General features: G+C 46.6%; 2 protein-coding genes across 7 annotated transcripts; one reads left to right on the top strand and one right to left on the bottom strand.

Annotated features, from left to right (window-relative positions):
• Positions 1–358: 358 nt before the first annotated feature.
• CUNH3orf14 (chromosome unknown C3orf14 homolog) lies at positions 359–14,093 on the top strand. 6 transcript variants are annotated; one of them, XM_041464351.1, is made up of 5 exons: positions 359–454; positions 1,801–1,881; positions 2,600–2,723; positions 7,452–7,526; positions 10,062–13,464. In XM_041464351.1, exons 2-5 carry the CDS (start codon positions 1,829–1,831, stop codon positions 10,203–10,205), a joined length of 396 nt encoding a protein of 131 aa, XP_041320285.1. In that variant the 5' UTR covers positions 359–454; positions 1,801–1,828; the 3' UTR covers positions 10,206–13,464. The 6 variants fall into 6 exon arrangements, with proteins under 6 accessions (XP_041320285.1, XP_041320322.1, XP_041320313.1 ...); XM_041464388.1 differs by lacking the exon at positions 359–454 and adding an exon at positions 598–736 and having other exon boundaries at positions 10,062–14,093; XM_041464379.1 differs by lacking the exon at positions 359–454 and adding an exon at positions 598–877 and having other exon boundaries at positions 10,062–14,093.
• Positions 14,094–21,217: 7,124 nt separating this feature from the next.
• FEZF2 (FEZ family zinc finger 2) lies at positions 21,218–24,201 on the bottom strand. Its single transcript, XM_041464333.1, has 5 exons — positions 23,861–24,201; positions 22,666–23,507; positions 22,442–22,576; positions 22,218–22,350; positions 21,218–21,792 (listed from the first exon to the last, which is right to left on the bottom strand). Exons 2-5 carry the CDS (start codon positions 23,449–23,451, stop codon positions 21,536–21,538), a joined length of 1,311 nt encoding a protein of 436 aa, XP_041320267.1. The 5' UTR covers positions 23,452–23,507; positions 23,861–24,201; the 3' UTR covers positions 21,218–21,535.
• Between the last annotated feature and the right edge of the window lie 206 nt (positions 24,202–24,407).

The raw sequence follows: 24,407 nt of genomic DNA, 5'->3' as shown, positions 1-24,407 counted from the left end.
GGAACTCGGGTCTGACACACGGGCAGGATCGCATCAGAAGGTTTGGAAACCATATGGAGAACGGGGCTGGCACTGCCGGGCGCTCTCCCGGGTCGGACACGGAAAGCTGTGCCTCGCCCAGAGGGAGGAACACTTGTTTTAAACACAAATCCCGCCAGGAGCTCCTGCGGCCCGGGCCGCCAGCCCCGTGAGGGGAGCGCGGGCACGCGGCACCCGCCCCCCCTCGCGCCTCTCTCCGCGCTCCCGCTCCGGGCCGTGATTGGCCCCGCGCCCTCTCCCTCCTCCAATCCTAGGGGCGGAGCCCGTTCCCGCCCCCGCTGATCCCGCCCACCGAAGCGACAGCTCGGCTCCACCTTTCCGGCCGTCTCCATGGCAGCGAGGGCGGGGGGTTTTAAGACGTCCCGGGGACCTTTGCGGTTGGTTGCTTTGCTTTTCGAAGCCGGCGAGGCTAAAGGTAAACTAGCTAGTGTATTTGGTATTTTATTTTTATTTCCTGACTTATTCTCCCGTAATCACACGGGATGGTACCTTTCAAAGAGATCGTAAATCCATCCTCCCCCCCTCTTTCCCAGTGGTAGGGCGCAGGCGGTGCGCGGCCCCGCTGCGGCCGTGGCGCTCCCGCCCCGCTGGGGCCGCGGCCTGAGGCGGAGCGGCCGCGGGTCCGGGGGTGCAGGTGCCGTGCTCGGCCCGAGGGGCTTCCCTGGGACTGCTGGAGATCCGGGGACTGCCCGCCGAGGTTCGTCCCGGGCTGCCTCAGGCCTTGGCGTCTGCCCAGGGCAGCAGGCGGAGGATGCTCAGGCTGCTGCCGGTTTGTCACGCACGACGGTGCTGGTTTGTCGCTCCTGTTGTAAGCTGTGGGCGCCCTTAAAGACAGGAGGTACGGGCGGCGGGGTGCTCTGGCTTCTCCTGTCGCCGGTAAAGGTGTGTCGCAAAGAGCACGAAGTGCCCCGGCTGAAGGAAGGAGCGCTGGATGGATGTGCTCCGTGTTAAACGAGGTGAAGCAAGGCCAGGCGGACAGAGGTGTTTTCGAGTGTGATAAAACATCCCTCCCTAGAAGATGCACCCCAGCGTCAGCAGAGGCCTCGTGTAAACCGCTGCTTTCAGAGTTAGGTGTGGCACATGACAGTGAGGAGGCCTTACCTAATGTTGTCTTGATGAGCTCTTTTAGTTTTCCCACCCTTTGACATTATCAACACGTGACAAGTTATTTAATTTTACTTAAAGTGAAAACGCATTCACCTCTGAGGTGAAAAAAAATAGTCAAAACATTTTCAGTCTTCTGAAAAGTGCTGTAGGGTCTTTATTTGCATCAGTGGGCAGTTGATCTCCTTAATAGCGCAGAAAAAAATCCATTAAGTTCTAAACAATTTAAACATAGTTTCCTATGAACAGGTCCCTGTATCTGTGAGAAGTAGTTTACAAGTATAACTGTGTTCAGTGCAACGTGATAAAAGCCAGAATCAGTAATGTAAACAGTAGTAGACAATTTATGTAAGCACTTAGTGTGTGTGTGGTTATAAGATCTGAAACTTGAGAAAACTCAGTGCTGAATCTGAAACTGAAACAAATTTGGTTTTCATAAATTATTAGAAACAGTAGTATTTTCCTAAAACATATTGTGAACATTAGTAGTGTGAATGTATTCAAAGCAAATTGTAGCAATGCCTTGTGGCAGGTTTTGTGTAGATAGCTGACATGTATAATGTGTGCAGCTTTTTAACCAGAATTGTTTAATACTGGAAAGTGTACATTAATGTACGTCTGTAGAAGATTTTAATTTCACTTGGCTTTTCTTTATAGAGTACAAAACTGGGGCAAACAACTGAAGATGTCATCCTGTTTGGCTCAGGAGGTTCACCTGGCTAGAAGACATGAGGAGATGTGAGTAGTTGTGCTCTGCCTCGCAGCAGTTTGTGTTGGGTCTTCTGATATTCCCCCTCCCTGCCCACGACCCTCGGTGCCAGTGAGTCTGAGCTCTGCACAGCACAGTGGTGCTGCAGCAAGGGGCTGGAGTTCCAGGAGGTGGCACTCTTCCTTCAGGAACCATGGGAATCAGCATCCTGGCCTGACATTTAGGGTATTTAGGTTGATGAGGTTTTTGACTTCCAATGGTGGTACTGGTTTAAGATCTCCATTGTCAACCTGTCACTGTTAAATTCGTATTTGGTGGAGGTAATTGGATTCTCTCACTCAATACCTCAATTATAGAGGTGCTTCTTTGTTGCCCTGTAAACTGAAATTGTGAGGCAAATACAGTAGTGATCCAGGAAAATTTGCTTTTCTTGTAACAACTAGTACATGCCAATGAGCAAATATGGTACTGATCAAGTCACCCCAACCCACCTTGTCTTTCCTTCTTGGGGGAGATTCAGTGCTTCTAAGCACCTCAGCATTTGAGGACTGCTGGTTGCAACGTTTTAGCTTGGTACAAGCACAGCAGGTGATGCCTGCCTGTACCTTTTCCCTCCCCCAGCACACCCACCCTGCAGCCGGCTTAATTAGCCCCATAGTTTTGAGAAAACTGGGTAAGGTAAAAAGGTTATTTTCCAGCTCCTGAGCAAAATGTTCTACCCACTTAGCAAAATGTTTTCCTTTGTAGACTGTCTCAGAGATCAGAGCTGCTACAGCAGATGGAGACTTATCTAAGAGACAAAAAGACTAAAAAGACATGGCAAACTCAAGCAGCTGATGCAGCTCATAAAAGGAATGCAGCACTTTTAAATGTAAGTTTCTGCAACTACCAGGAACCGTATCAAAATGTCACGGTTATGTAGCTTAGATAATTAAAAAAAAAAAAAAAAAAGAGAGAAGTGTTTGCTCTATAGTTGTCTTTTGAATTCTCTTCTATATGGTTCCCTCTTCTGGAACTTGACCAAAAAGTATTAAATGACAAGTCTTTATTATCCAATGGCATCACTACCTGTTTCCCGTGCCCTTCTTACAAAAGCCTCGTGGTGGCAGCTGCTACTATGTATTTTTATTTTTTTAAGCACATGTAGTGATGTAACACATGCTAGTACATGTCTGCCTGAGAGAACTTGGGGGTCTGTCAGGACTCACAGCCCCTCTGTGCTGGGGGTGTGGTTGGAAATGGGCTGACCAGGCTACAGGGCTTTGGGCCAAGGGTAGGAACTGGTCTCCTGCTGTGGTTGTGATAAGTTGTGGAAGAGGTTCTCAGTTTAATATTTTTCTCTAAAGAGGTGTAGAGTGACTTCAAGCATTTTGCTTGCACGTCTGTAAAAGCTGTGTTTGGTGTTTGCAGCCCTTCACTGGGGTGACACCATTAATAATGTTCATAGCTGTTCTGCATACCTGTTGTAATATTCAGGTAAGATTTGTTTCCTAGGCAATTAAAAAGATCTAAGTTTGATGGCAGGGACTGAAATACTCCTCTGGAACCCCTAGCTCAGGCGTCTGAGTTTGAAGAGATGCACTTGACCACTGACATGATGCATTTGAAAACTGTGTGTCAATTTTTCAGGAGGCAGCAGAAAACTGAACCTACTGTGCCTTTTCTTTAAGCTCCTACTTATTAAGGGTCCATAATACATGTGTTGTGTTTATTGAAAAAGTAGTTTTATTCTAGAAAATTACAAAATTAATTCGTGTCACCAGAATTTCTTTGGTTTTTTTCTTGCAGAGCCTGGTTCAGATTTAAAACGTTCATATTTTGGATGGGTATAATTCTGTTGCATTAGAGTGTGTATTTCAAAGAGAGGTTTATTTAGAGAGGGGAAGACAAGAAGAACAGTTAGCCAGGAATCCCTTCGTAACTATTCTGTGACAAAGAAGATTTTTCAGCTTGGGCTGGTGAACTGGTACATTCTGGACAGGGGCAATCAAGCCCCTCTTTATTTGGTATACCAAGTGTAGGTTCTTCAGTGAGTGGCTGAGGATAAATTGATGGTTTGGTTATTTTTTTCCCTAACTCCTGCTCTGTTGATTTAGTAATTTCAGCCATTATGACTCCTATTTTCCATAGGCATTTTAGGTTAGATTTTTCCTTTGTAAATATAGGGCTTTATAAATTATTTGTGTTTATGAATGCATTCTCATTTGACATACACAGGCAAACACAATAAATGCAGAGTATATTTCTCCATCCTGAAAGCTATATTGTAGTGTAAATGGTAACAATAGCTCAGACATATACAGAGTGTAAATATTTCTGCAGTTAAACAGATATTTGCTATCTTCTGTCACATCCTCAAAATTGTTCCTTTCAAGTGTCAAAAATGTTGATGTTTGTACAGAAAAAAAGCAAAAACATATGTATCAAAACAAATTCTGTTGCAGGATAAAATAGCATAAATCAATTTAAATCTATTAATTTTATCCTAGTTTTAACAAGCATGCACTCCTGCAGATGCTTTTTGATAACAGAAGAAAACAGGAAAAAAAAATCTATGCAGCATAATATATGAGAAGCTTGAAAACAAGACTGATTAATGTGCCAGCTTCAGAATATTGTTCCTGATACCAGGCACTGTACATTTCACAGTTACCATGTGGAGAGTTGTTGATTTGGCCTACTCAAAAATACATGGACATGACGAAGTGTTATTTTTTTATTTGCATTTCTGGTTTTCTGCGTGTAAGCAAAATCAGTTGTTTTCAGTAATAGATCATAGCAAAAGCCATTTTTCTTTCTCTGTGCTAGTTGGAATTTATGCACAGGAAAGATTTTAAAATTAATTTAAATTCTAATCAGTAGGAAGCAAGGAACTAACCTTGTTTTTTTTAATTGAAATTTTGACATTATAAGCATTTGTTCAGCATTTTAGCATAATTATCAGAGTATTTTCCTCAATGTCTTTAGAGGGAGACTGCAGATTAGGGAAATCTGTATCATTTGGTGCTTATATAATGTTGTCGTAATAAAAGCAGAAATTAGACTAGTATTTGTAATCTAATTTATGACATTTGTTTCTCAGTGATATTTCTTGTGTTTAGAAATATGTATTACTGTGCAACAGCTTGTAGCATGAAATAGAAAAGAAAGAGTATGCTATATAGTAATTAGTACTGGAAAGGTAATTTAGAACAAATTTGCTTTCCTTCCCGGGCATGCAATTCCAGAATTATTTAAGTGTGATTGTGCCAGACTGATATCAATATAAGTGACAGCTGAATTTGGTCCCCTAAAAGCAATGCATGTGTCATGCATTCCATTTTACCTCTGGGGAAGGGTCTTGAATTGTTTTTGTTCCAGTCCTTGTGGTTTTAGGGGAAGCACTGTAAGATGCTCTCTTTTTTTCAGTACAGTGACATATTAGATTAGCTGGTTTTTTTCCAAAGAAGTTTATACTGCTGATGTATTTATTTTTATATTGATGACAGGGATTTATTTTTCCTACAAAGCTTACCAGTTGTGTACAGACACACAAGAAGTGCCATCTAATCTTTCAGTAGTTCCAGTTATTTTCTAAAGCGTACTACACCTTCCAGCAAAAATTTCTTACACTGTCTGTCATTAAATCAGTATTCTGAATGACAATAGACTGCACAACACAAACTGGAGTGAGCAATGAAAAGACACGTCCAATATCTAGGCTATGCCAAAGTGACCTTCTCTACTAAACATATATGCACAACTGCTGTCTCCTTTCTTGCCTGAAAGACTTTCATTTCCCATCACCATAAACATTCCAGTTACTTGGCTGAGTCTGTAAAGAAATAATGATTGATATTCTTCTTCCTCCCTGTTAAAATTCCTACAGTAATTAGGAAGAAGGAATCAGAAAGGAGGAAAATCCAGTGGAAGAATATGAGGTGAACATTACTGAATGATCCTTTATTCAGTATGGTTTGTTATGGGGATAACTTCTCCAGACTTGGCCTGAGCCATTCTGATACAAGCCTCCTTTGGTGCTGTTTGTGTGTGTCTGTTCTAAGTATGTGCAACAGAGAAATTCCTTGCTCAAGTCACTCAAAAAATCTGTGTTGGCCTCTGTTGTTTTGACATCATGATTTCAAATGGCCTGTGTCCTTTTTCCTATTCCCTCTATATGTTTGTCCCATTAGTCTTTTGCTACCTGAGAAGGGGTAGCCATTTGCTGCTTCTGAGAATTTGGATAAATCTGAGAATTCGTTTTCTCTTTCTCAGACATCCTTTGGATAAATCTGAGAATTAGTTTTCTCTTTCTCAGACATCCTTTAGCTTCGTACAGTGGTATGGATTTTGCTGTAGAAAAGGGAGGAACAATTTTACTTGGTTTAGGTTTGTAATTATGAACAAGAGAATATTGTAAAAAGAATTAAGATGAACACTAAATTGAACAATCTGACTTTGTGTGTCACTAAGTTAAACTTCAGCAAGGCTGGGTTTTTGCTTTTATTAATCATACTCTACTGAGCTAAACTTGAGTTGAACACTGTTTACTTATTGATGTATTCAGACTGGCTATTATTCAATACGAGTAATCATGTTTGGTCTCTCTTGTGGATATGCTCCTCCAGAATCTCACTCTTCTTTTCAGCAGCAGTGGTGGTGAATATTTGGGAAGTCCCTTTGGGGAATTTCCTCTCTCATTTAGTTTTTCTGTTGTACTCTTCACACCCGCTCTCTGCTCCCAACTCTGCCATCTGCTATACTTTCTTTCCCCCTCCACTCTGTTCAGCTTTGGCTTCTTCACACCCCACTCCCACGTCCCTTTCTGTCTCTCTTCATCTGCCCACCACTCAATCTCTTCAATGTTTGGGTATGGAACTAAGCCCACAAGAACAGGTCAGAACTTTAAAGGGGGAGGGTGGTTACTTTGGGAGCATGCTTTGATTTGTTTGTTGCTGTTGATTTTTTTGGTTGTTTCTTTTTTAAAAGATTTATTTGGGCTTCTGTGGATCCAGCACACATCCACTGGACAAGCAGAAACCCAAATACTGATTTTTTTTTTGTAAGAAAACTATGTGAGGTGCATTGTCATCCAAGCTTGTCTGGTGAACAGCTTGCTGCAGCTCTACATTTATGTGCACATGTTATGCATGCATATTAGCAAGTCATCTTTGTCTTGAGAAGTAAAGATCTTGCACATAATTTGCCTAGTTACTTTACAGTTACAGTAGCTAGAATACATACTTCAGTCTTATGCAGCACAGAGAAAGATGTTCTGTTCCCCTCAATTTCCTTAAGTTTTATACAACAGAATTTAACTAATTTACCCTGGTGTCCAGAGAAAATAGCAGTGTTTACAGCAAAAGTCTGACTTGGCTGTGAAATGTACTCTTGTATGAAAAAGGTGCAGCAAACACATTTAGCAGCTGTAGGGTGTTTGTCTAAGTAGTACAAGTTGGATTTCAGAGTGACTAAACAAATATTTGAACTTCAGTGTTAATTTTTGAATGCTGTTTAGCTGTAATGGGTTTATTTAGTTAATTTAAATGTCTTTATGTGTGTATTTTTCTTTTAAATTTCCCAGTGCTTGTTTTTAAAATGTACTTTGCTTGTGTTTTAGGATATAGAAGCAGCAGAAAAAAGGCTGCAAGAAAGAATGTATTTACTTCCACATCCTGATACTGTTAAGTTAGAAGTAAGTCCTAGAACTCTGTCTTTTCATTTGTTTCCATTTGCTGTTTACCAAATATTTTGCTTTTTTTTTTTTTTTTTTCCCTGAAGCATGTTCTTAAAGTGAAAATAATTGATTTTAAAATCCATTGACTGGTATAGCCAAAGGCCTGTGTACTGTGTAGCAAGCTGAACCTAAATTCTAGGACAAGGTCCCTAGATTCTGGAGCATTCTGGTGGAAATATTTAGCAGCTTTCAGATCTATACAAACTTCTATTTAAAAATGAAGTCAAATATAAAAAATCAATACTGTGAGTATTAGAAGATTACTGTGTTTACTATGTCAGAGCTATTTAGTTTGTTTTATATGGTCATCCCATTCTCAGTTTACCACAGATTGTCATCTTTACATTTCAGGGTCAGCAGTTTATCAGCATGAGCAGAGAAAATTTCACATCAATTATTTTAGAGTTAGATGGAAGCTTATGAAGAGTACTGCAGCAGGAACACTCGGGGTTTTGGTTTTTTCCTTCTCAATTTGCAGTCCCTAAAACATTACTTCAAGATAAAAATTTGAGCAGATTCCCATCTGTTTCTTGCCCCAGTGGTTTGTGTTTGTGCTGTGTGGTGGCTTGGTTCCCAGAGGCACAGGGCAGAGTGTCCCGTGCTGGTTTGGGTGCTGGGGCTCTGTCAGAGCAGGGCCAAGGGCCAGGTTTCAGCACTGTCAGCTGTGAAGAGAGGTGTATTATACCTCAGCTTCACACCTGCTGGGCAAGTGTTGGCATGCTTAGGCTACTGCTTAAAGGAGAGGCATCACTTCTTGTTCTGGTTACTGTTCAAAGTTTTCATCTGTCATTGCATTTTGTAAATAGCCTGCTGTGGCTGTGACAGGGTGCACACTGGGTATGCCCCTTCCGTGGCTTTTTTCTTATTTTTAGACATTTTTAGGCAAAAGGGTACATCCTTTCCTGGATACTTGTACATTTTGAATGATGCTAAGGAAGATGCCAACCTACTAATATTAAACATTAAACCTGTCTTGACTGCATTGAGAAGTAGTTTTAGACTCTTCAGTGACTTTAGAGACACCTCTCGAATAGTTTGGGTCACTTAGTCCATGGCAGGTGTGAAGCTGCTCCTCGAGTGAAGTCAGCACAAATTGGAGGCTGCAGAGCGATTGCTCGTGGCTGCAGAATGTCTGCACTCTGCAGCAGTGGTGAAATTTTGGAGAGAGCAGAGTTACTATTTGAAGGAGAAGATCCTATTTCAGCTTTTTTTTTTTACGCTTCTAGAGAAGAGTGCTATAAATAGTGAAAAAAGAAAACTTTCTTTCATGGTACAAAATTCTTGTGCGTGCTTTGTTCCAAAACACTTCTGAGCATATTTCACTCAGCCATGTATGTGTCTGTATTAATATACTCTGAAAGTTATGGCTATAATGGATCCCCAGCTTGCTGAGTCGGAGTAGTTTTGTGTGACAGCACATATGCTTGTCAAAAAAGATTCTTTGAGTAAATCTGTTGAAGAAAATATTTTTGTAAACCTGCAAGAGCCGTAGTTATATCTGAGTTACATGTAAGGATCAAAATGATTAGCCAGGAATCTAATACTGTGCAGGGAGATCTTCAGTTTTATTCTGCACTTCTCCTTCATTATATACTTAAGTAAAGAAAAAAGGCTCACTACATATGTATCATAACTGTTTTCCACTGCAAAATTCTGTTTTTCTGAATGGACATCAATGGCAGTAAATACTTACATATGTGGATGGATTAAAGTGCTATCTTAGCACAGTTCTTAGATCATGTTATTTTGTAGGGAAAAAATGATACCTGGCACTTAAAATTTTCCTGAAAATCCTACCAACAGTTATCCTTAGGATACCAACACAGAAATGATGAATGAGTAATAACACAGATAAATATGTTAAATTTATTACTCAGAGACACAGTGTAAAGCAAGAGGAAGGGTTAGATGATCCACAGTGATTCTCCTAGACCACTCACTCAGTATACATCACCTTTTTATTATTATTTTCATTTGTGCTCCAAATACTGGATATGATTACTTCATCAGTGAATTATCAAGTCTAAAATGTTACTCAAATATTTTGAACTATAGTTGTGTCTAGTACTGTAAACTTTTCTAGAATAATCAATTTACATTGGTAAAGAGGAAGCCTTAATTTCTAACTTTTTATCCACTGCAAAATGAAATTCCAGTAACATACATACTTAAATATAAAAGCTGCTTTTGGAAAAGTATATAATCATGGAAAATAGTTTATTAAAGGTACTGTAAGGTCTAAACTGATGTGTTGCTTACCACAAGAGGGCACATTCAGTCACTTCACAGTTTGTCCTGCAGAATGAAATATTTCCAAGCTGATATTTTGTATCATATAAGAGATTTAAAATTTCATATGTTAAGTACATTGTTCTTTTCTGAATTGCTTTACTCTTAAAGTAAAATTTAATAATGCATTGCACTTCTATATTGTTTTAAACTGGCTGACACAGATTTTGAAATTAAGTTTATTTTTTCTTATATCTTTCTCAGACTCTCTATTGGGCATCAATAAAAGAATCTCTTCCCAAATGGGAAGAGTTTCTTTTAGGAAGAGCAGAAGTTCCTATTGGCTTTAAGAAAATGAAAGCTACAAAGCAGAGCATAAACTACCCTGAAGAAGATTCACAAAAATAAACATTTTAGTTTCATTTTGTTTTGTAATTTATCACTTAAGCAGAGAAGATCATCCAGATCGGGCAACAGAATATCATGCCATTAAACTGAAATGTAAATAATTTAAATGAGAATTAATTATATGGGATCATTTCATTCCATTGTTGCAATGTGTATGATTCCTTATTTTCATTCTGTACTAGAGAAGCAATCCTCAAATGGGCTTTTAGGATCAAGAATGAGAAACATTGGTGTATAAATTTCCATCAAGGCAATTGGGTTTTCAGTGTGAGAAGAGTTTTATGTTATTTTTAATCCTCTGCTTCTACATATAAGTGCGATAAGTAAAGACAGATTCTTTCATTATCCTTCTTCACTTCAGTCATCTGTGCTGCATGCCTGCTCCTGGATGAGGCAGAAAGGAAGAATTTACTGTTAGCAGAAGAGGCAGACTGCATCAGAGTAGCCTTGGTTTAGCACCAGGAACCTGTGCAAGAACCTTCATGAGAGCAGTTGTAGAAGAAGCAAACTTGAATTTCTGCATCTTGTTTTCCCTGGTTTTTTTTTTTGTCATTGCCACTTTCATCACTCATACACCTCACTCCAGACAGCTTTTCCCAACCTCCTTCTGCCTACATTGTACTTGTTGTCTAACGGGTGGGCAAACAAAACTCTAGGGCTTTTTGCTACTTCTAGGCTGCTCCTAATTCTATTTTCTTTCTGCTGATAAAATCTACAAGTGAGAACTTTTTCTGAGGCATGAAAAGTTTGAAAGAAGCAAACTGAAAGGTAACTGGCAGTGGCTTTCCAAGAACAAAGTGTATACAGAAGTTGAAGATATAATATTTTCATTTTCAGCCATTGAACAGCTTCCCAGGTGCCTCCTACAGAGCTACTGTATCAGTGAGTTTAATTGTACTGAGCTAACCTGGTATGAAAAATTCACTGGTACAGAACTTCTAAAAGAAGTGTCAGTTCAGTGGAAGATCCTTTCTTCCACTGTGTGTAACATGGCCTGCAGAAAATTTCTTTCCTAAGCAAAAGAAGCTGATAAAATATTAATTTCTTTTATTGTTAAGAGCTTGGATTTGAGTCTATACACTGTTAAAAGTTAATCTCTTGCAACATCATCATTCCACATACAACCTGGAAGTCGTAGGGAAAAAAAAGTACCTCTGCCAGTGTCTGAGGATATGAAAATGTAATTATTGCAAATATTACTAGTCTACTAGTTATCTGAGCTATGCATCTTCATACATAGAGAGAGACTCCACTATTCAAAAAACATTATATCCCTATGCAGCATGAGGACTCACTGACACAATAAAATCAAAACTTTAGGTGCAATATTAAATTGTTGTATATTTTCCACAGGAATATTAGGAGTTCATTTTAAACTTTTTCTATTGAAGTGTCCATTAAACTGATAACTTTTTACAGAAACTGCCATCTTAGAATTATCCTGTTGAGTGGGTGTTGGTGTTTGTAACAATAACGTTGTTTTCATAATATGTGATGGCAGATTAGCACGCTTCTCTGCAGTGTTGTTAACAGTTGTAATTAAGGAATAAACAGTAAAGGGTGTCAGTCCGATGACAATTTCATCTATAGTGTCACAATACAAAATGTCACAAAATATTAGAACTGTTATATAACTACAAAAATATCAAATTAGGCTTTCATCTTACAAGCTGAGAGCTTAAAAAAAACTTGGCATAGAGACCATTGCAATTTTATACCTACTCAGTGTTCTGTCACAAAGACAACTTGGTAATATTTTCTTCTGTAAACTCACAATGTGATTCTCGATCTGATTTAGTGGGAATGTGTATGGATCTTACAGTTGTAGAGCTCACATTTAAAAAGCAAATAACTGGAACCATTTGAGCACAGAAGAAGGGAAAACCTATTATATATGATACTCAGATTGAAGGGATGGATGAGCAGTTAATTACTAACAAAGAATGGGACTTGTCCTGTTCTTTGCATCCAAAGGGAAATCAACAAAAATCTGCGCCCCTAAGTACTTTATACATGCAAATAATCTGAGTCTTTATCTCTTCTGACTCTGCCTTACCACTGGGACACAATGCAGGTTCTCACTCTCTCCTTGCCCTGGTGCTTTCCCCTCGAAGGAGATCTGGGTGTGTGGACATCCATGGGTGAGAATTTGGCAACATGCATGAAAGGCACCTGCAAGCAGGGTTAAGGTGGTTACCCTGCTGCAGTTAGGTGCTCACATAGCATGCCTGAGAGTAAAATAAAATTATCTGCAAAGAAGAAATTTAATTTTATTTCCTGCAGCATAACTGTAGAAGCAATAGGACAACTAGTTCAAGGAAAACTATGTAGGAACATGTCCAGGAAAAGAAAAACTGAATGGAGAGAACCATTTAAAGCAGGAATATGTGTAGGGGATTGTTCTCAGAGACAAGGACCTTCATGTTGGCCTGTGGCTTGAAAGAAATAAATGCAATTGCCTGTGACTGAAATAGCACAGTAATAGGGGCAGGAGCAAGTGTCTGAGTTGGGGCATGCAGTGGCAAGGGACCATAATTATATGGTATCTCCTGTTCTGCTTAGATTTGTTGAGTTTAATTTGCCATGGGCTAGCTTGATACTTGCCTTTTTTATAGATACAGATGTCAGAAAGCAAATGTTAAATTTTGGTGTGCTTTAAAAAAAATTTAAGAATCCCCCTAAGTGATTTGTACTGATATGACTTAATATTGGTCTCCTATGAGATCTTGAATGGGTATTCTTCACCAAGTCAAGGCAGTCACTTCAAACATACTGATTCTATGTAGTTTCATCCTATCTTATCCCAAGTATTTATATATATATATAAATAGACATTACATCATATATCTTCTGTAATTTCCTACTCATCATGAGTAAATTTTTTTTCTCAAAAAAAACCAAACTCACCACACCCCCCCCAAAAAAAAAAAAAAAAAAAAAAAAGATAAAGAAAAAAAAGGAAAAAAAACCCCACCCCCCCAAACTTGTTACTCTATGGTCTTGACTTGCTGCTTGCCCCTTTGTGTTACAATATATGTATACATAAGCTGCAGTGGTCCTAGGGGCCTGTTGCTTCTTGTGCTTTTTTGATAGGTAGGGGACAGCAACTGAGTAAAGAGCAGTGAGAAAACCCAAAGGTTTTCCTGTTTGTAAGTCAATCTTTTAGTATCTTGCAAGAAGAAATAATTAATCCTACTTTTCTAGGTTGATGCACCGCTGAGTAACCCCAATACTAACCCAGGAGCACAGCCTGTTCACCCATCTTGTCACCTCTACCATACACATTCCCAAGCTTTTTACTTTCTCAGTTATTCTGGCTGTGGGGGCAGGAGCAGAAGGCAAGGCATGTTACTTTTCCCTAACACAAGAAATTTCTTACTCTGCAGAATCTTCCACAAGCCTATTAATTTAATTTGAGAGTGTATTTGAAATAGTAAGTTGGTTTAGATGCATATCTGACACTATGGTATCCTCTTGATTGTATTTATTCAGGGTCATGTTTTTCATAGAAGTTGGGAGCTAATTTTTAGTCTGAGCTTATAGTTCTTCATTTCTGTCTTTTTCATTCACATAGAGCAGGTTGGGGATGTAGATGCTCAGTTTGAGCTTGTTGGTACTGAAAAATAAGAAAACCAAATTTAAAATGGAATGTACTTTTAGAGGTTATATCTGAAAGAAAACATTATTTACTCCATAATGGTAATTTTCATAATATTTTAATACTTGTGTTCAGATACAACTTGACCTTAAATATCACCCCAAATGCAAGCTGTTTTAACATATTTGTAATGCTAAGGTCTTCATTACTGTGATATTCTGTTTGCTCAAGGATTATAATCCATGGATATACTGTGTTATAGTTGAAATAAAGCTTTGATCAGTGTTCCATTCCGTGGATGAGTTGGATGTAAGTTGGTGCCTGCTGCAGCCAAGTGTGAACAGTGAGCAGGCCAGTGATAAATACTTTGCTTAGGTATGGTGTTTATTTTCCTCTGACTCTGATATGAAATATTAATCTGCTGAGTGAAGATTAAAATCTCAAAAGTTTACTGATGAAAAATCCAAACGTAATGAATCCCAGATCGATTCTTTTCACTCTTCCTATTGTTTCATAAAGTATAAACTAAATTACTTCAGATATGCGATTACTAGGAAGATGTAGATATAGATACTTAAACCCTTGCTAAGGAAACAGGTGGGGGAAAATGGTTCTTTAGTACATCCTCCTGCTGTGTGAAACTCTTTGTCTTTGCTATAAATAGGGTGATTTAATTTGGGAATTTGCTACTCCTTTTAAACACAGTTAAAACAGCTCTTGAAAATGCGCTAAGCTGTACCCGCTGTGTTTGTAGCCTTCCAGTTGTAGCTTTTACATTTGGCTTACTTTGAATACGTGTGTTTTTAACGCATACGGATAGAAAGTATGCTCACTTCTTCCCGTAAGTTTTATCGCTGTGATGATAATCTTAAAAATAAATGTGTGGTGTTCTTTCCCCTCACTCTCAGTCGTATCACCTACCAGAAAACCCTAATAAGCAACAAAATAGTGTGAGACAGTATTTACATCACACTTTTGAAACAGATTCAAGCAGAACCAGCTGCTGTAAGATTATTTTACAAATCTATTGTAAATTAATAAAAGGGAAAAATTGCCTTCCTTTAGGTAAATTACAGTCTCCTTTACTAATTACCGTAGCTTGAAGCCGCAGTAAATAAGTACCTGCCTCACTGCGGTGAATGGGAAATGAGAAACGTAATTTTGGTAACCAGACTTGCCTTTCTTTACCCATTTAGTTCGTATGTGTTCCAATAGCTTCATTCACGGAGCTCTGACTGTTGCTCAATAAAAGCTTCCGGAGGATAATGCGCTCAAAGTGAAGCACATGCCGGCAGCTTTGTTCAGCGCTGCCGAACCTGCGCGCTGCGCTCCGCGGCCGCGCTGCGCTCCGCGCCCACCGCCGCGGGCTCTGCCCGAGGGGCAGCGCTGCTTCGAGCCGGGGACACGCCAAGCCAAGCGACTGCGGGAAAGGGAGAAAGGAGGGGACGAAAAAAAAAGCCCCAAACAAACCAAACCCCGTTTGTCGGTGTTTCCCCGGTGGGAAAGGAGCTCGCTGTGGCGCGGGGGAGGACAGGCGGGTGCCGGGCGGTCTGAGCGGGGCGCGGGGACTGCGCGTCGGCGGGAGCGGTGCGCTGGGAGAGGCAGCGGGCAGCGCATTTTGTGTGTGTGTGTGTGTGTGTGTGTGTGTGTGTGTCCTTCCTCACTCAACGGCGCCGAGATTCCCAGGAAAGCTCTGGGCAGCGGGTTGGATTCCTTGGAAACGCTCGTAATAATAATGTTAAGGGTAAAAAACGTATTCGTAAATCCCTAGGAAAAAGGGTTGTCTATGTGACCCAAAGTGTCGCGGTCCCCAGACAACTGGAATCTGTGTTTAGAGGGTGCTTAAACTACTGCAGCCGCTTTGCTCTATTCCTCGGACGTTTCTTTGTATTAAGTTTCCGGGTACACTTGGCTTTTTCCTCTATAATTAGCTTTCTTTTGCTGGGTTCATTGATAGATACGATTATCCAGTGTTGGTAATATCTCAATTCATTAACATAATGAATCAGAAGGGAGAGGCTGATAATAAATCAGAAAGCTTCTATTTATGTGAAATATCTTGGCAACTGGCAGCAGTGAGAAGACAGTAGAAGGAGTATCAGACAGCGGGACCTCGGGAACGGGGCTGCAGGAGGTCTCAGGTGCTCTCTGCGCTTTAAACGCCTGAGCCCTTCACAGGACAATCGTGTCCATTGCAGTGGCGCTGATGTGGGAAAATACCTGGTCTCCCAAGTGGTTCAAAGCGCCATTCCCGTTTTGTTTGGGCTCCCGGCCCCGCGGGCTGGGACGGGGGCTACCACTGTCCCCCCACGGCTGCTGTTTGTGCGCATTGCCTGCGGGCTGGGGTGGCCCGGGAGGGGCCGGGGATGCTTCGAGAGGCTCGGCGAGGAGCCGGGAGAGGAGAAGTGGGTCCAGCGAGGTGCCCACTCCTTGTCCCATCGCCCGGATGTACTTCTGCGCCCGGATCCGATCTCTTTTAAAGTTTGTCATCAGCCTGCTGCTTCTGCCAACGCAGAAGACGGCAAAGATGCAAATATTTGTAGAAGTCAAGTTTTGTGTTGTTTCGGGCTTATATACCCAGAATTCTGGGAGCGGACCTTTTCTGTGGTCTGTGTCTGACAGCATTTTGTCCCCATTTGGGACAAAAATATGCTTGGGTAACTAAACACGCTCTTACCGGAGTCACTTTAAAGCAGAGTTTAAGATCACTGGTGACTTGAAGCACCTGCACTGAACGGCTGCTTGTGCTCCCTGGGGAGCACATCCGAGGCTCCCTGAGGGCTGAGCCACATGGCCCAGCTGCAGCTTCAACACCTTATGAGGAGAAGCAGCCCGTGAAACAGAGAGCACAGAAGTCTAAATGTACTCTTTTCCTTTTACTTTTTTTTTTTTTTAATATTTAATTGAGGGCACGTGTTGCCCGTAATTCAATCAATTCATCAATTGCAGTAAATCAGTGAGATAAATACAAATAACATGAGGCTACGGCTTTGAGCTAGGCAGGGTTAGCATTAAGAATAAGCTAGGAGTGGGGTTAAAAGCTGGGACAGCCTCAGCTGGAGAATCAGGATGTGTGGTAGAAACTAGCTGGTAAGGGAATTTCCCCTTCCCTTTCCCTCTTACGTGTCTTCTCTAAGGTCCCGAGGTGACGGTGTTGGTCAGCACAGCACCGTACCTGTGAGAGGGCTGCTGACAAGGTGAGGAGGATGACAGCAAGGGGGGAGGTGGGAGGGTGACTGGTTAGGGCAAAGCTGGCCGTGGTGTGAGGTCTGAGTGCAGGAATCCTCAGGAGAGGAAGGCCATGGGGTGACCGCGGTAACCGCTCCAGGGTGGCAGTCCAAGGGGTGGGTGCCTTTCCCTGCTGGTGGCCTCCTCTGCCTGCACAGCCCCAGGGTCTACCTGTCCCTTGCCATCCCATCTGTGATTCTCAATGGGTCTAAAGTAGCCGAGCAGGGAGCTTTGTCGCCCTCGCTGTGGCCGCTGTCGCTCCCGGCTGGAGGGAATCCCTCTGCTGGGACCCGTCTTTTCCTTCGTGTGCCGGGCAGCTGCCCCTGGAGCCTTAGGCTCTCCACAGAACTCGGCTGTGGGTGGCAATGCAGCCCCGGCTGTCTGGGGATACCCAGGGTATCAATTTGAAGGGGTTGGAGGGGACCTGAGGAGAGAGGCATGAGGAGGTGTTGGGGGAGTGGGCAGGAGCCATACCATGAGGGCTGGGGAAGGAGCACAAGGGCTGCTAGCAGTAGCCTAAAAGAACAGAAGTGCCCTGATCGCGACCCTAGGAGGGTGAGGCCCATGAAACCCGTCCCTGGTGGGGACCCTCGTGGATGACACGCAGGGGTGGGCTGGCACAGTCGAGGCCCAGCAGGCGTACTTAAAAATCATACAAATACTTCCGTAAAACGGCTTAAAGCGGCAGAAGGACAAGTCCTACGGGCACCTGGGCGTCCTGGGGGACACGGCGGTTTGGGAAAGGCATGCGTCAATTTAGCCCTGGTGTTGACTTAAGCGAAAGTGCTAAGCCATTCCTAAACCTAAGTCAATACAGACTTAAGCCAAAATTGTTATTAACGAGCTCTAATCTGATTTAAGAGCCTCCGAGCGAGCCGTGTCTACACGACGCGCGTTGCCTTGCGCTGCGCTCCGCGGTGCCCGGTCCCGGGGGGGCCGCAGCGGGAGCGGTCGGGCTGATGCAGCCCCGGGCAGGGGGAAGGCGGCTTTCGGGGAGAGCCGGGCCGGCCGGTGATCTCCCTCCGCGGGATAACTTCTTAAAACTGTACCCAGCTCTGCTGCTCTGGGGCGATTCGGGTCTGTGCAAGCGCCTCCGGGCCGGGGCTGCCGGGCCTCCTCTGCCGTGCCCGCCCGGGGGTAGTGCCGAGCGCCGGCAGCTCCGCTCGCTCCGAGAGGGACATGCCAGTGCATTTCTTCCCCCGTCCCAATGGGGCAGTTGAGCCCTCCACTCCACCCCTCACTGGGGGCCTTTCTTTTCTTCCCCACCAGCTTTGAGCAGCGCTGTTTCAGATTGGCCTTTTTATGTTTGATATAAAGAATAGTTGTTGGCCAATTCCATCTTTTCATCGCTGCTCTCCAGGCCCGGGTCCAAGCGGCTTGTCAGATGCTCATTAACTCCCCCTTTGGCTCTTTCCAGTGTGTCTCCTAAGCTCATTGTGCCAAGAACTAGCGCTTCTTTCTCTTTACATGGCTCCCTTTCTCTGCTCCATCAGGGAGACAAATTACTTTCCAAAAGGGATCGCCAGGGATGGTTTAATGAGAATTTCTCCAGCGCTGGCCGTGGAAATCAATGTAGTTAACATTCGGTGCACTTAATTGGACTTTTCTCTTCTGCCTCCTTCAAAAAAACTCTGAAGCTATCCTGTTAATCTCTCATTTGTAATCAATTGTGTTGACTAAACAAAAGTCTAGGTCGTCCTTTCTTCCTGTCCCAGACAATCCTTTGTTGCCTCTAAATGCCTCATTCTTGAGTGCTCCTGGTCGTGTAGATGGGTCCGATTTTTGACAGTTCATTATTGCGCTTTTGTCCATTTAATCTCCCTCGCTGTGTTTTGCATGTGCATGCCTTAATGAGCTCCGTTGGCAATTAACATGTTTCTAGCAGCAAACTGGTTGCTCAGACGTTTGGAGAGCGGAGTGCAGGGAAAAGGGCAACGCAGCTGCCTGTAGGTTGGTCGCTTCCCGGTGCCCGGCGCGGTGCCGGGACGCACCTGGGAGCCGCCCGGTCCCGGGGAAGCGCCGGGCCGGGCCGGGCGGGCCGAGGGGGAAGCACGGAGGCGCTGGCACGTCGCTCTCTGCGCAGAGGCACCTCTAACCCTCCCCCCGAGGCACCGGCACCGCTCAATCTGTTGTGTGCGCGGCTGCGGCGCCGGGAAAGGGGTTTTTGTGCGGGTTTTGTGTTATTGAGGCTTGCTGGCAAGAGTGCCGAAGTGTGAGCAGTCGTGGACAGCAGAAACATCTTGTGAGGGAGAAGATAATTGGAGTCTCTGGCGTGTGTGTGTCTGACAGAGCCGCCCCTCCCCCGCGATCTGCGGCTTGTGTGTGCCGGGATCCGGGCGAGAGCCGGGGGGGTCCGGGGCCGGCCGGTGGCGAGCGCGGCCCCTTCCCGGTGCGTCCGAGATCGGGGGGAAGCCGGAGCGACAGCCGGTCCGGGGAGGGCTGCCCACCGCCCCCAGGAGGGGCCAGGTGACCAAGCCCACCAGCGGCGGCTGACACGGCACTTCAGGGTGCCCCCAAAATGCCCTCAGCCGTGACGGGGATGCCGCCCTCCCCCCAGACGGCTCTGTAAACAACGCCGCTTTTTATAAAAATGCGGTAAGAACGCACTTCCTTAATTCCCTTCCCGGGAGTGGGTTTCGCACTGCTCTCGCCCATCAGGAGAGCTGAGGAAGCAGCCTGCGCGCTGTCTGTGAGGCCCGCAGCCGCGCCTGGCTCCCGCTTTCGGCTCCCGGCTGGCAGCCCAGACCTCTTCCCGGCGCCCGAGGTGCGGAGAGAGCGGCGCTTCCCCCGGACCTGGCAGCGGGACCGGCTCCGTAGGCACCCCTCGGATGCGCACGCCCCGCTCTCGTCCTCCGGGACCTCGTCCTGCCATGTCCGCCCCCGGCACAGTGTCCTCAGGGAGAGAGGGGTCCCTCCCGCTGTCCCCGGCCCGTGGGTTGTCCCGCCCCGTCTGTCGCGGCGGCGGGAGAGCCAGGCTCGGCTCCCGCCTGCCGGGGGTTCAGCCGCAGCCCCTTCCCTTGCGGGACCGTTTTCCCCTGACAGGGTTTTCGGAGCGGTGATTTAGCGGTGACGGGGTTTGCATTTTTTTTTCCTTTTTAAAATTTTCCTTTTAACCTAAAACTCTCCCAATTTTTTTTTTTTTTTTGAACAAATTTAGTTGTGGTCTTTCCCCGCTGCCAGGATCACTGGACATTGTTTTTCGCTCCTCAAACCGTCAAAACGCTATTTCAGACTCTAGAAAATGCAAACCCCGAGTAACTAAAATCGCCCCGTCTCTCCAGCGGGAGCGCGGGGACCGGAGCCCCGGCCCCAGCCCCCAGCCAGCTCCTTGGAGAACATCGCAGCCTAATAATGAATCCAGAAACCCGGAGCGAGGGGTTGACTCCCGTTCCTGCGCTCGGCGGCGAGCTGTGCTCGTCCTCGCCTCCCTCTATTTAACCACTCAATTAAGCGGAGAAAGGTGAGCTCCCCATTACGCCGTCCCCAGGCATTTCGGTGCCTCTCTCGTTCCCCTCTTCATTGGCAAGCCCGGCCCGAGCAGCACGCACACGCCCGGCCTCCTCAATCTCCTTTCTCCGCTAGAATAATATTGTTCCTAACGACGTGGCCGGAATAGACACTTGCGTATTAAAAGTGAGGGAGGGGGGGAGATGAGAAGGGAATATTTAGTGTAATCCAAGTGCTTGATTATCCATATTCTGATCACAAAGAGTTTCTGAGGCCTGCTGGGAGTGATTAGATTAATGTAATGCGGTTTGAAGGGTCTGTGTTTTCTCTCTTAATTTGGGTCATTACTCGGAAAGCAAGCGTGAGATCATTTTATCTGCATGCAAGGAAAGATAGTCATTCAGGAGCGGTTTAAACACGCCGTAATGAACCGACCCCGAAAAGCGGCGCTGGGAAACTCCGAGCCGCCCTTCGCGCTGCCGGTCGGGGCCGCGCAGCCCCGCCGGGGGTCCTGCAAGGGCTCTGACCCCTTTCCGGGGGGCGGCAGCAGCCCTCTGAAGCCGCCCGGCTCCCTCCCGCCCTCCTTTTGCTCCTGTGATGCTCGCGGCGCTCGGCGGGCCCTGGAGCGGCAGGGCCCGGCTCCCGCAAGCCGCGCTCGCACGGGGGGACAGCGCCGTGCAGCCCGCTCCCCGCTCGGGCCGGGGCCCAGCTGGGAAATGAGACACCTGCGAAGGGCCGGTTTATTGTCCCGTGATAGATATAGATATAGATATATTCCTCACTTATTCGAGCGTACATTTAAAATGGAGATTTACAGACACGTATAAAGAGCGCTGTCCTGGCGCCGGGCGGGGGGCGGCCAGCCCGGCCCGTCCTGGCCCGCTCCGGCGGCGCAACGCGCCATTAAATAAGATTCCTCTTATATACAACTGCGGCTCGGGGTCGCTTGCTACCGGCGGCTGAGCTCGCTGGGAAAAGGACAGAGAAGCGAAGGCTGGTTTGGATAAATAGTGCTGGCCTGGTTGAGCAGGTCCGAGTGTGGCGGCGCGCCGGGCCCTTAGCTCTGCCCGCTGCGCCCAGGGTCCCGCGGCGGAGGAGCGCTGGAGACGCTGTCGTGCAACTTTCGGACGTGCTTCTTTAAATCAAAGTTTCTGCAAAATCCTTTCCCGCAAGTGACACACGTAAAGGGCTTCTTGTCATTGTGGGTGTGCATGTGGAAAGTCAAGTTATAGATCTGGTGGAAGGCTTTGTTGCAAATGGTGCACTTGTACTGCTTCTCTCCGCTGTGGGTCAGCTTGTGGTTCTTGTAGTTGCCTGCGAAAGAGGAAAAATACGGAAAAGGGAGTTACCCGAGGGTGCCGGACCGCACGGAGCACAGGTAAGGGGGGCATTAGGAAGTGTCTCCACCCGCACCCCCGTCCCACTTGTCAAACTCGGTCCTCGTCAGCGCGGAGCAGCGCGCAACTGGCACGGCACAAATGAGAGGCAGGGTCAGCCCGGTGACCCGCGGCAAACGGAGGGCTCTGGATTAGGACCAAGGCCCGGCACCTTTCATTTAAAAAGCATTTAGGGGGAACCGTCAGCACTGCCCGGCGATGCGGCCCAGTTTAGAGGGAAAGTAATTGGGAGCGGCGGCGGATCTGCCTGCGCCCCTCGCTTTCCCCAGCCGGGCAGGGCTCGCCGCGTTTAATCCCCGCTAATGATGGGCGAGGGCCCCGACGCGCCCCGGCTCAGCTCACCTTTCTGGTGGAAGCCCTTGCCGCAGAACTCGCAGACGAAGGGCTTGTAGCCGGCGTGGATGCGGATGTGGGTGTTGAGCGTGGAGCTCCTGTTGAACGCCTTTCCGCACTGGTTGCACTTGTGGGGTTTCTCCTGCACCGGGGTGCGAGAGGCCCGTCAGTGGGGGCTGCGCGGAGAGCAGGGGCGGCCGCCGCCTCCCGCAACCCGGCCGCCCCCCACCTACCTGGGTGTGGATGATTTTGTGCCGGCACAGGGTGCTGGCCTGGCGGAAGCCTTTCCCGCAGACCTTGCAGACGAAAGGCCGGGCCCCCGTGTGCACCGGCATGTGGCGGGTGAGGTTGTAGTGCGCGTTGAACACCTGCGGGGAAGCGCCGGGAAGGCGAGGTCAGGCACGGCCCCGCCGCCGCCGCCCCCGGTTCCCCCACCCGATGCCGGCGCCCCCCTTACCTTGCCGCAGACCTCGCAGGTAAAGTTTTTGGGCTTGCCCTCTGCCGCCCCGCCGCCGCCGCCCCCCATCTTGGCGTGGCCCTTGGGGGGGCCGCCGCGCTCCGCCGCCGCCGCCTCCTTCATCACCTGGTCCAGGTGTCCCGGCAGCCGCTCCTTGTGGGCGAAGGGAGGCGGCGGCGGCAGCTTCTCGGCCGCCAGCCCCGCCAGCTTGGCGTTCTCCAGCAGGAAAAGCTTCTGGTGGGCCGAGAGCCCCCCCGGCGACGGGGCGCCCAGCAGGCCGGCCGGGAAGAGCTGTCCGTGCAGGAGGTCGGCCGGGTGGTACGCGGCGTCCAGGTAGTTGAAGTAGTAGAGGGAGCGGGGGGCAGCCGGAACGGCCCCTGCCTGGTGGATGACCTGCGGCTTGATGAGCCGGCCGCTGGGCTGGCCCAGGGCGAGCTCTGCCTTGCAGCAGACGCCGCAGTTGGCTTTGCAGAGCCCCGCACCGCCCCGCAGGCTGCTCTTCCACAGCTCCGAGTAGTTGAGAGTCTTGGAGGGCAGCTCGTAGCCCAGAGGCGGGATGGGGATCACGCAGGGCAGGGGCGAGCACAGGCTCAGCGGCTTCTTGCCTGGCTCCGGCCCCGGCCCGCCGTGCCGCTCCTCGAAGGCCGGCTTGGGCTCCGACGTCTTTGCCATGATCCGCTCGATGGAGAAGGCCAGGGTCTTGGAGGGGTTAGCGGTGGCGGCTCTGCCGTCGTGCCGGGGGCAGGAGGAAGGCATGACCGTCTCCAGCGACCCCGGGCTCGCCATGTCGCTCCGCCGTGCGGGAACTTGGTGTGAGCAGCGACTCGCTCCCGCGCTCGGCTCTGCATTCCAGAAAAGCCAGGAGACAAATCAATTTAATAAGCACCTTGTTCTCCCCCCACCCCACCCCCCACCGGCACCCCCAACATATTCAAGAACAATGGCACGTAGGGTACCAGATTACTGCTCATTAAGCGGAACACGCTAAAGTAACATGCAAGCTAGACCTTGTTAGTATTAAAAAAAAAAAAAAAAAAAAAAAAAAAAAAAAAAAAGGAAAGAAAAGAAAAAGAAAAACCTTCCCCAGCCCAATGCCACCCAGCCGAGCCCCACCGATGGCCACGGTCCGGGAAATGCGGGAGCAGGGGCGGGGGGCACGGCGAGGGGCGGCGGGGCTCGCCTTGGGACCACTTACCTTTGCCCAGCTCCGGCGAGACTCATCCAAGCAGCGCAGCGTGGCCACAGTCACATTTTGATAGCAAACATCTTCCTGAGCGTCAGATCACGGTCTCGAACATTTAAAGCTGACATCATATGAAGTCACTTTGAGCAGAATGACATGGGGATGCCACCATGGATCTTCCCCAAGCCGAGGCGCCGGGCTGGAGCGCGGTGGGTTGGGGCAGAGAGAGGAAGACGAGCCCCCCCTCTCCACGCACAATTTCCTTCCAGTTTAAGACGCACAAATCGCTCGTGTGCGAGCTGGGTTTTTCCTCTCTCTCTCCCTTCTTAAAAAGCAACTTGCAAAGCAGAGGAATCGTTTTGCATGTGGCAAATTAGAAGGCAAGTGCGATTCACAAGTTGGGTGGAAAAGAGTGCTCCAGTTCTTGCTGGGGTTAGAAGAGCCACTCCGAATGAGCGTGAGGATTTTTTTTTCTTCTTCTTCTTCCTTTTTTTTTTTTTTTTTTTTTTTTTTTTTTTTTTTAAGAAGGGGGAGAATGATTTTTTTTTTCTCTAAAGCA

The sequence above is a fragment of the Pyrgilauda ruficollis genome, unplaced genomic scaffold (genome assembly GCF_017590135.1).
Source record: "Pyrgilauda ruficollis isolate IOZ18807 unplaced genomic scaffold, ASM1759013v1 scaffold10, whole genome shotgun sequence".
NCBI classification, from domain to species: domain Eukaryota; kingdom Metazoa; phylum Chordata; class Aves; order Passeriformes; family Passeridae; genus Pyrgilauda; species Pyrgilauda ruficollis.
Note: the sequence above shows the minus strand (reverse complement) of the source record. Positions and strands in the feature narration are given on the sequence as shown.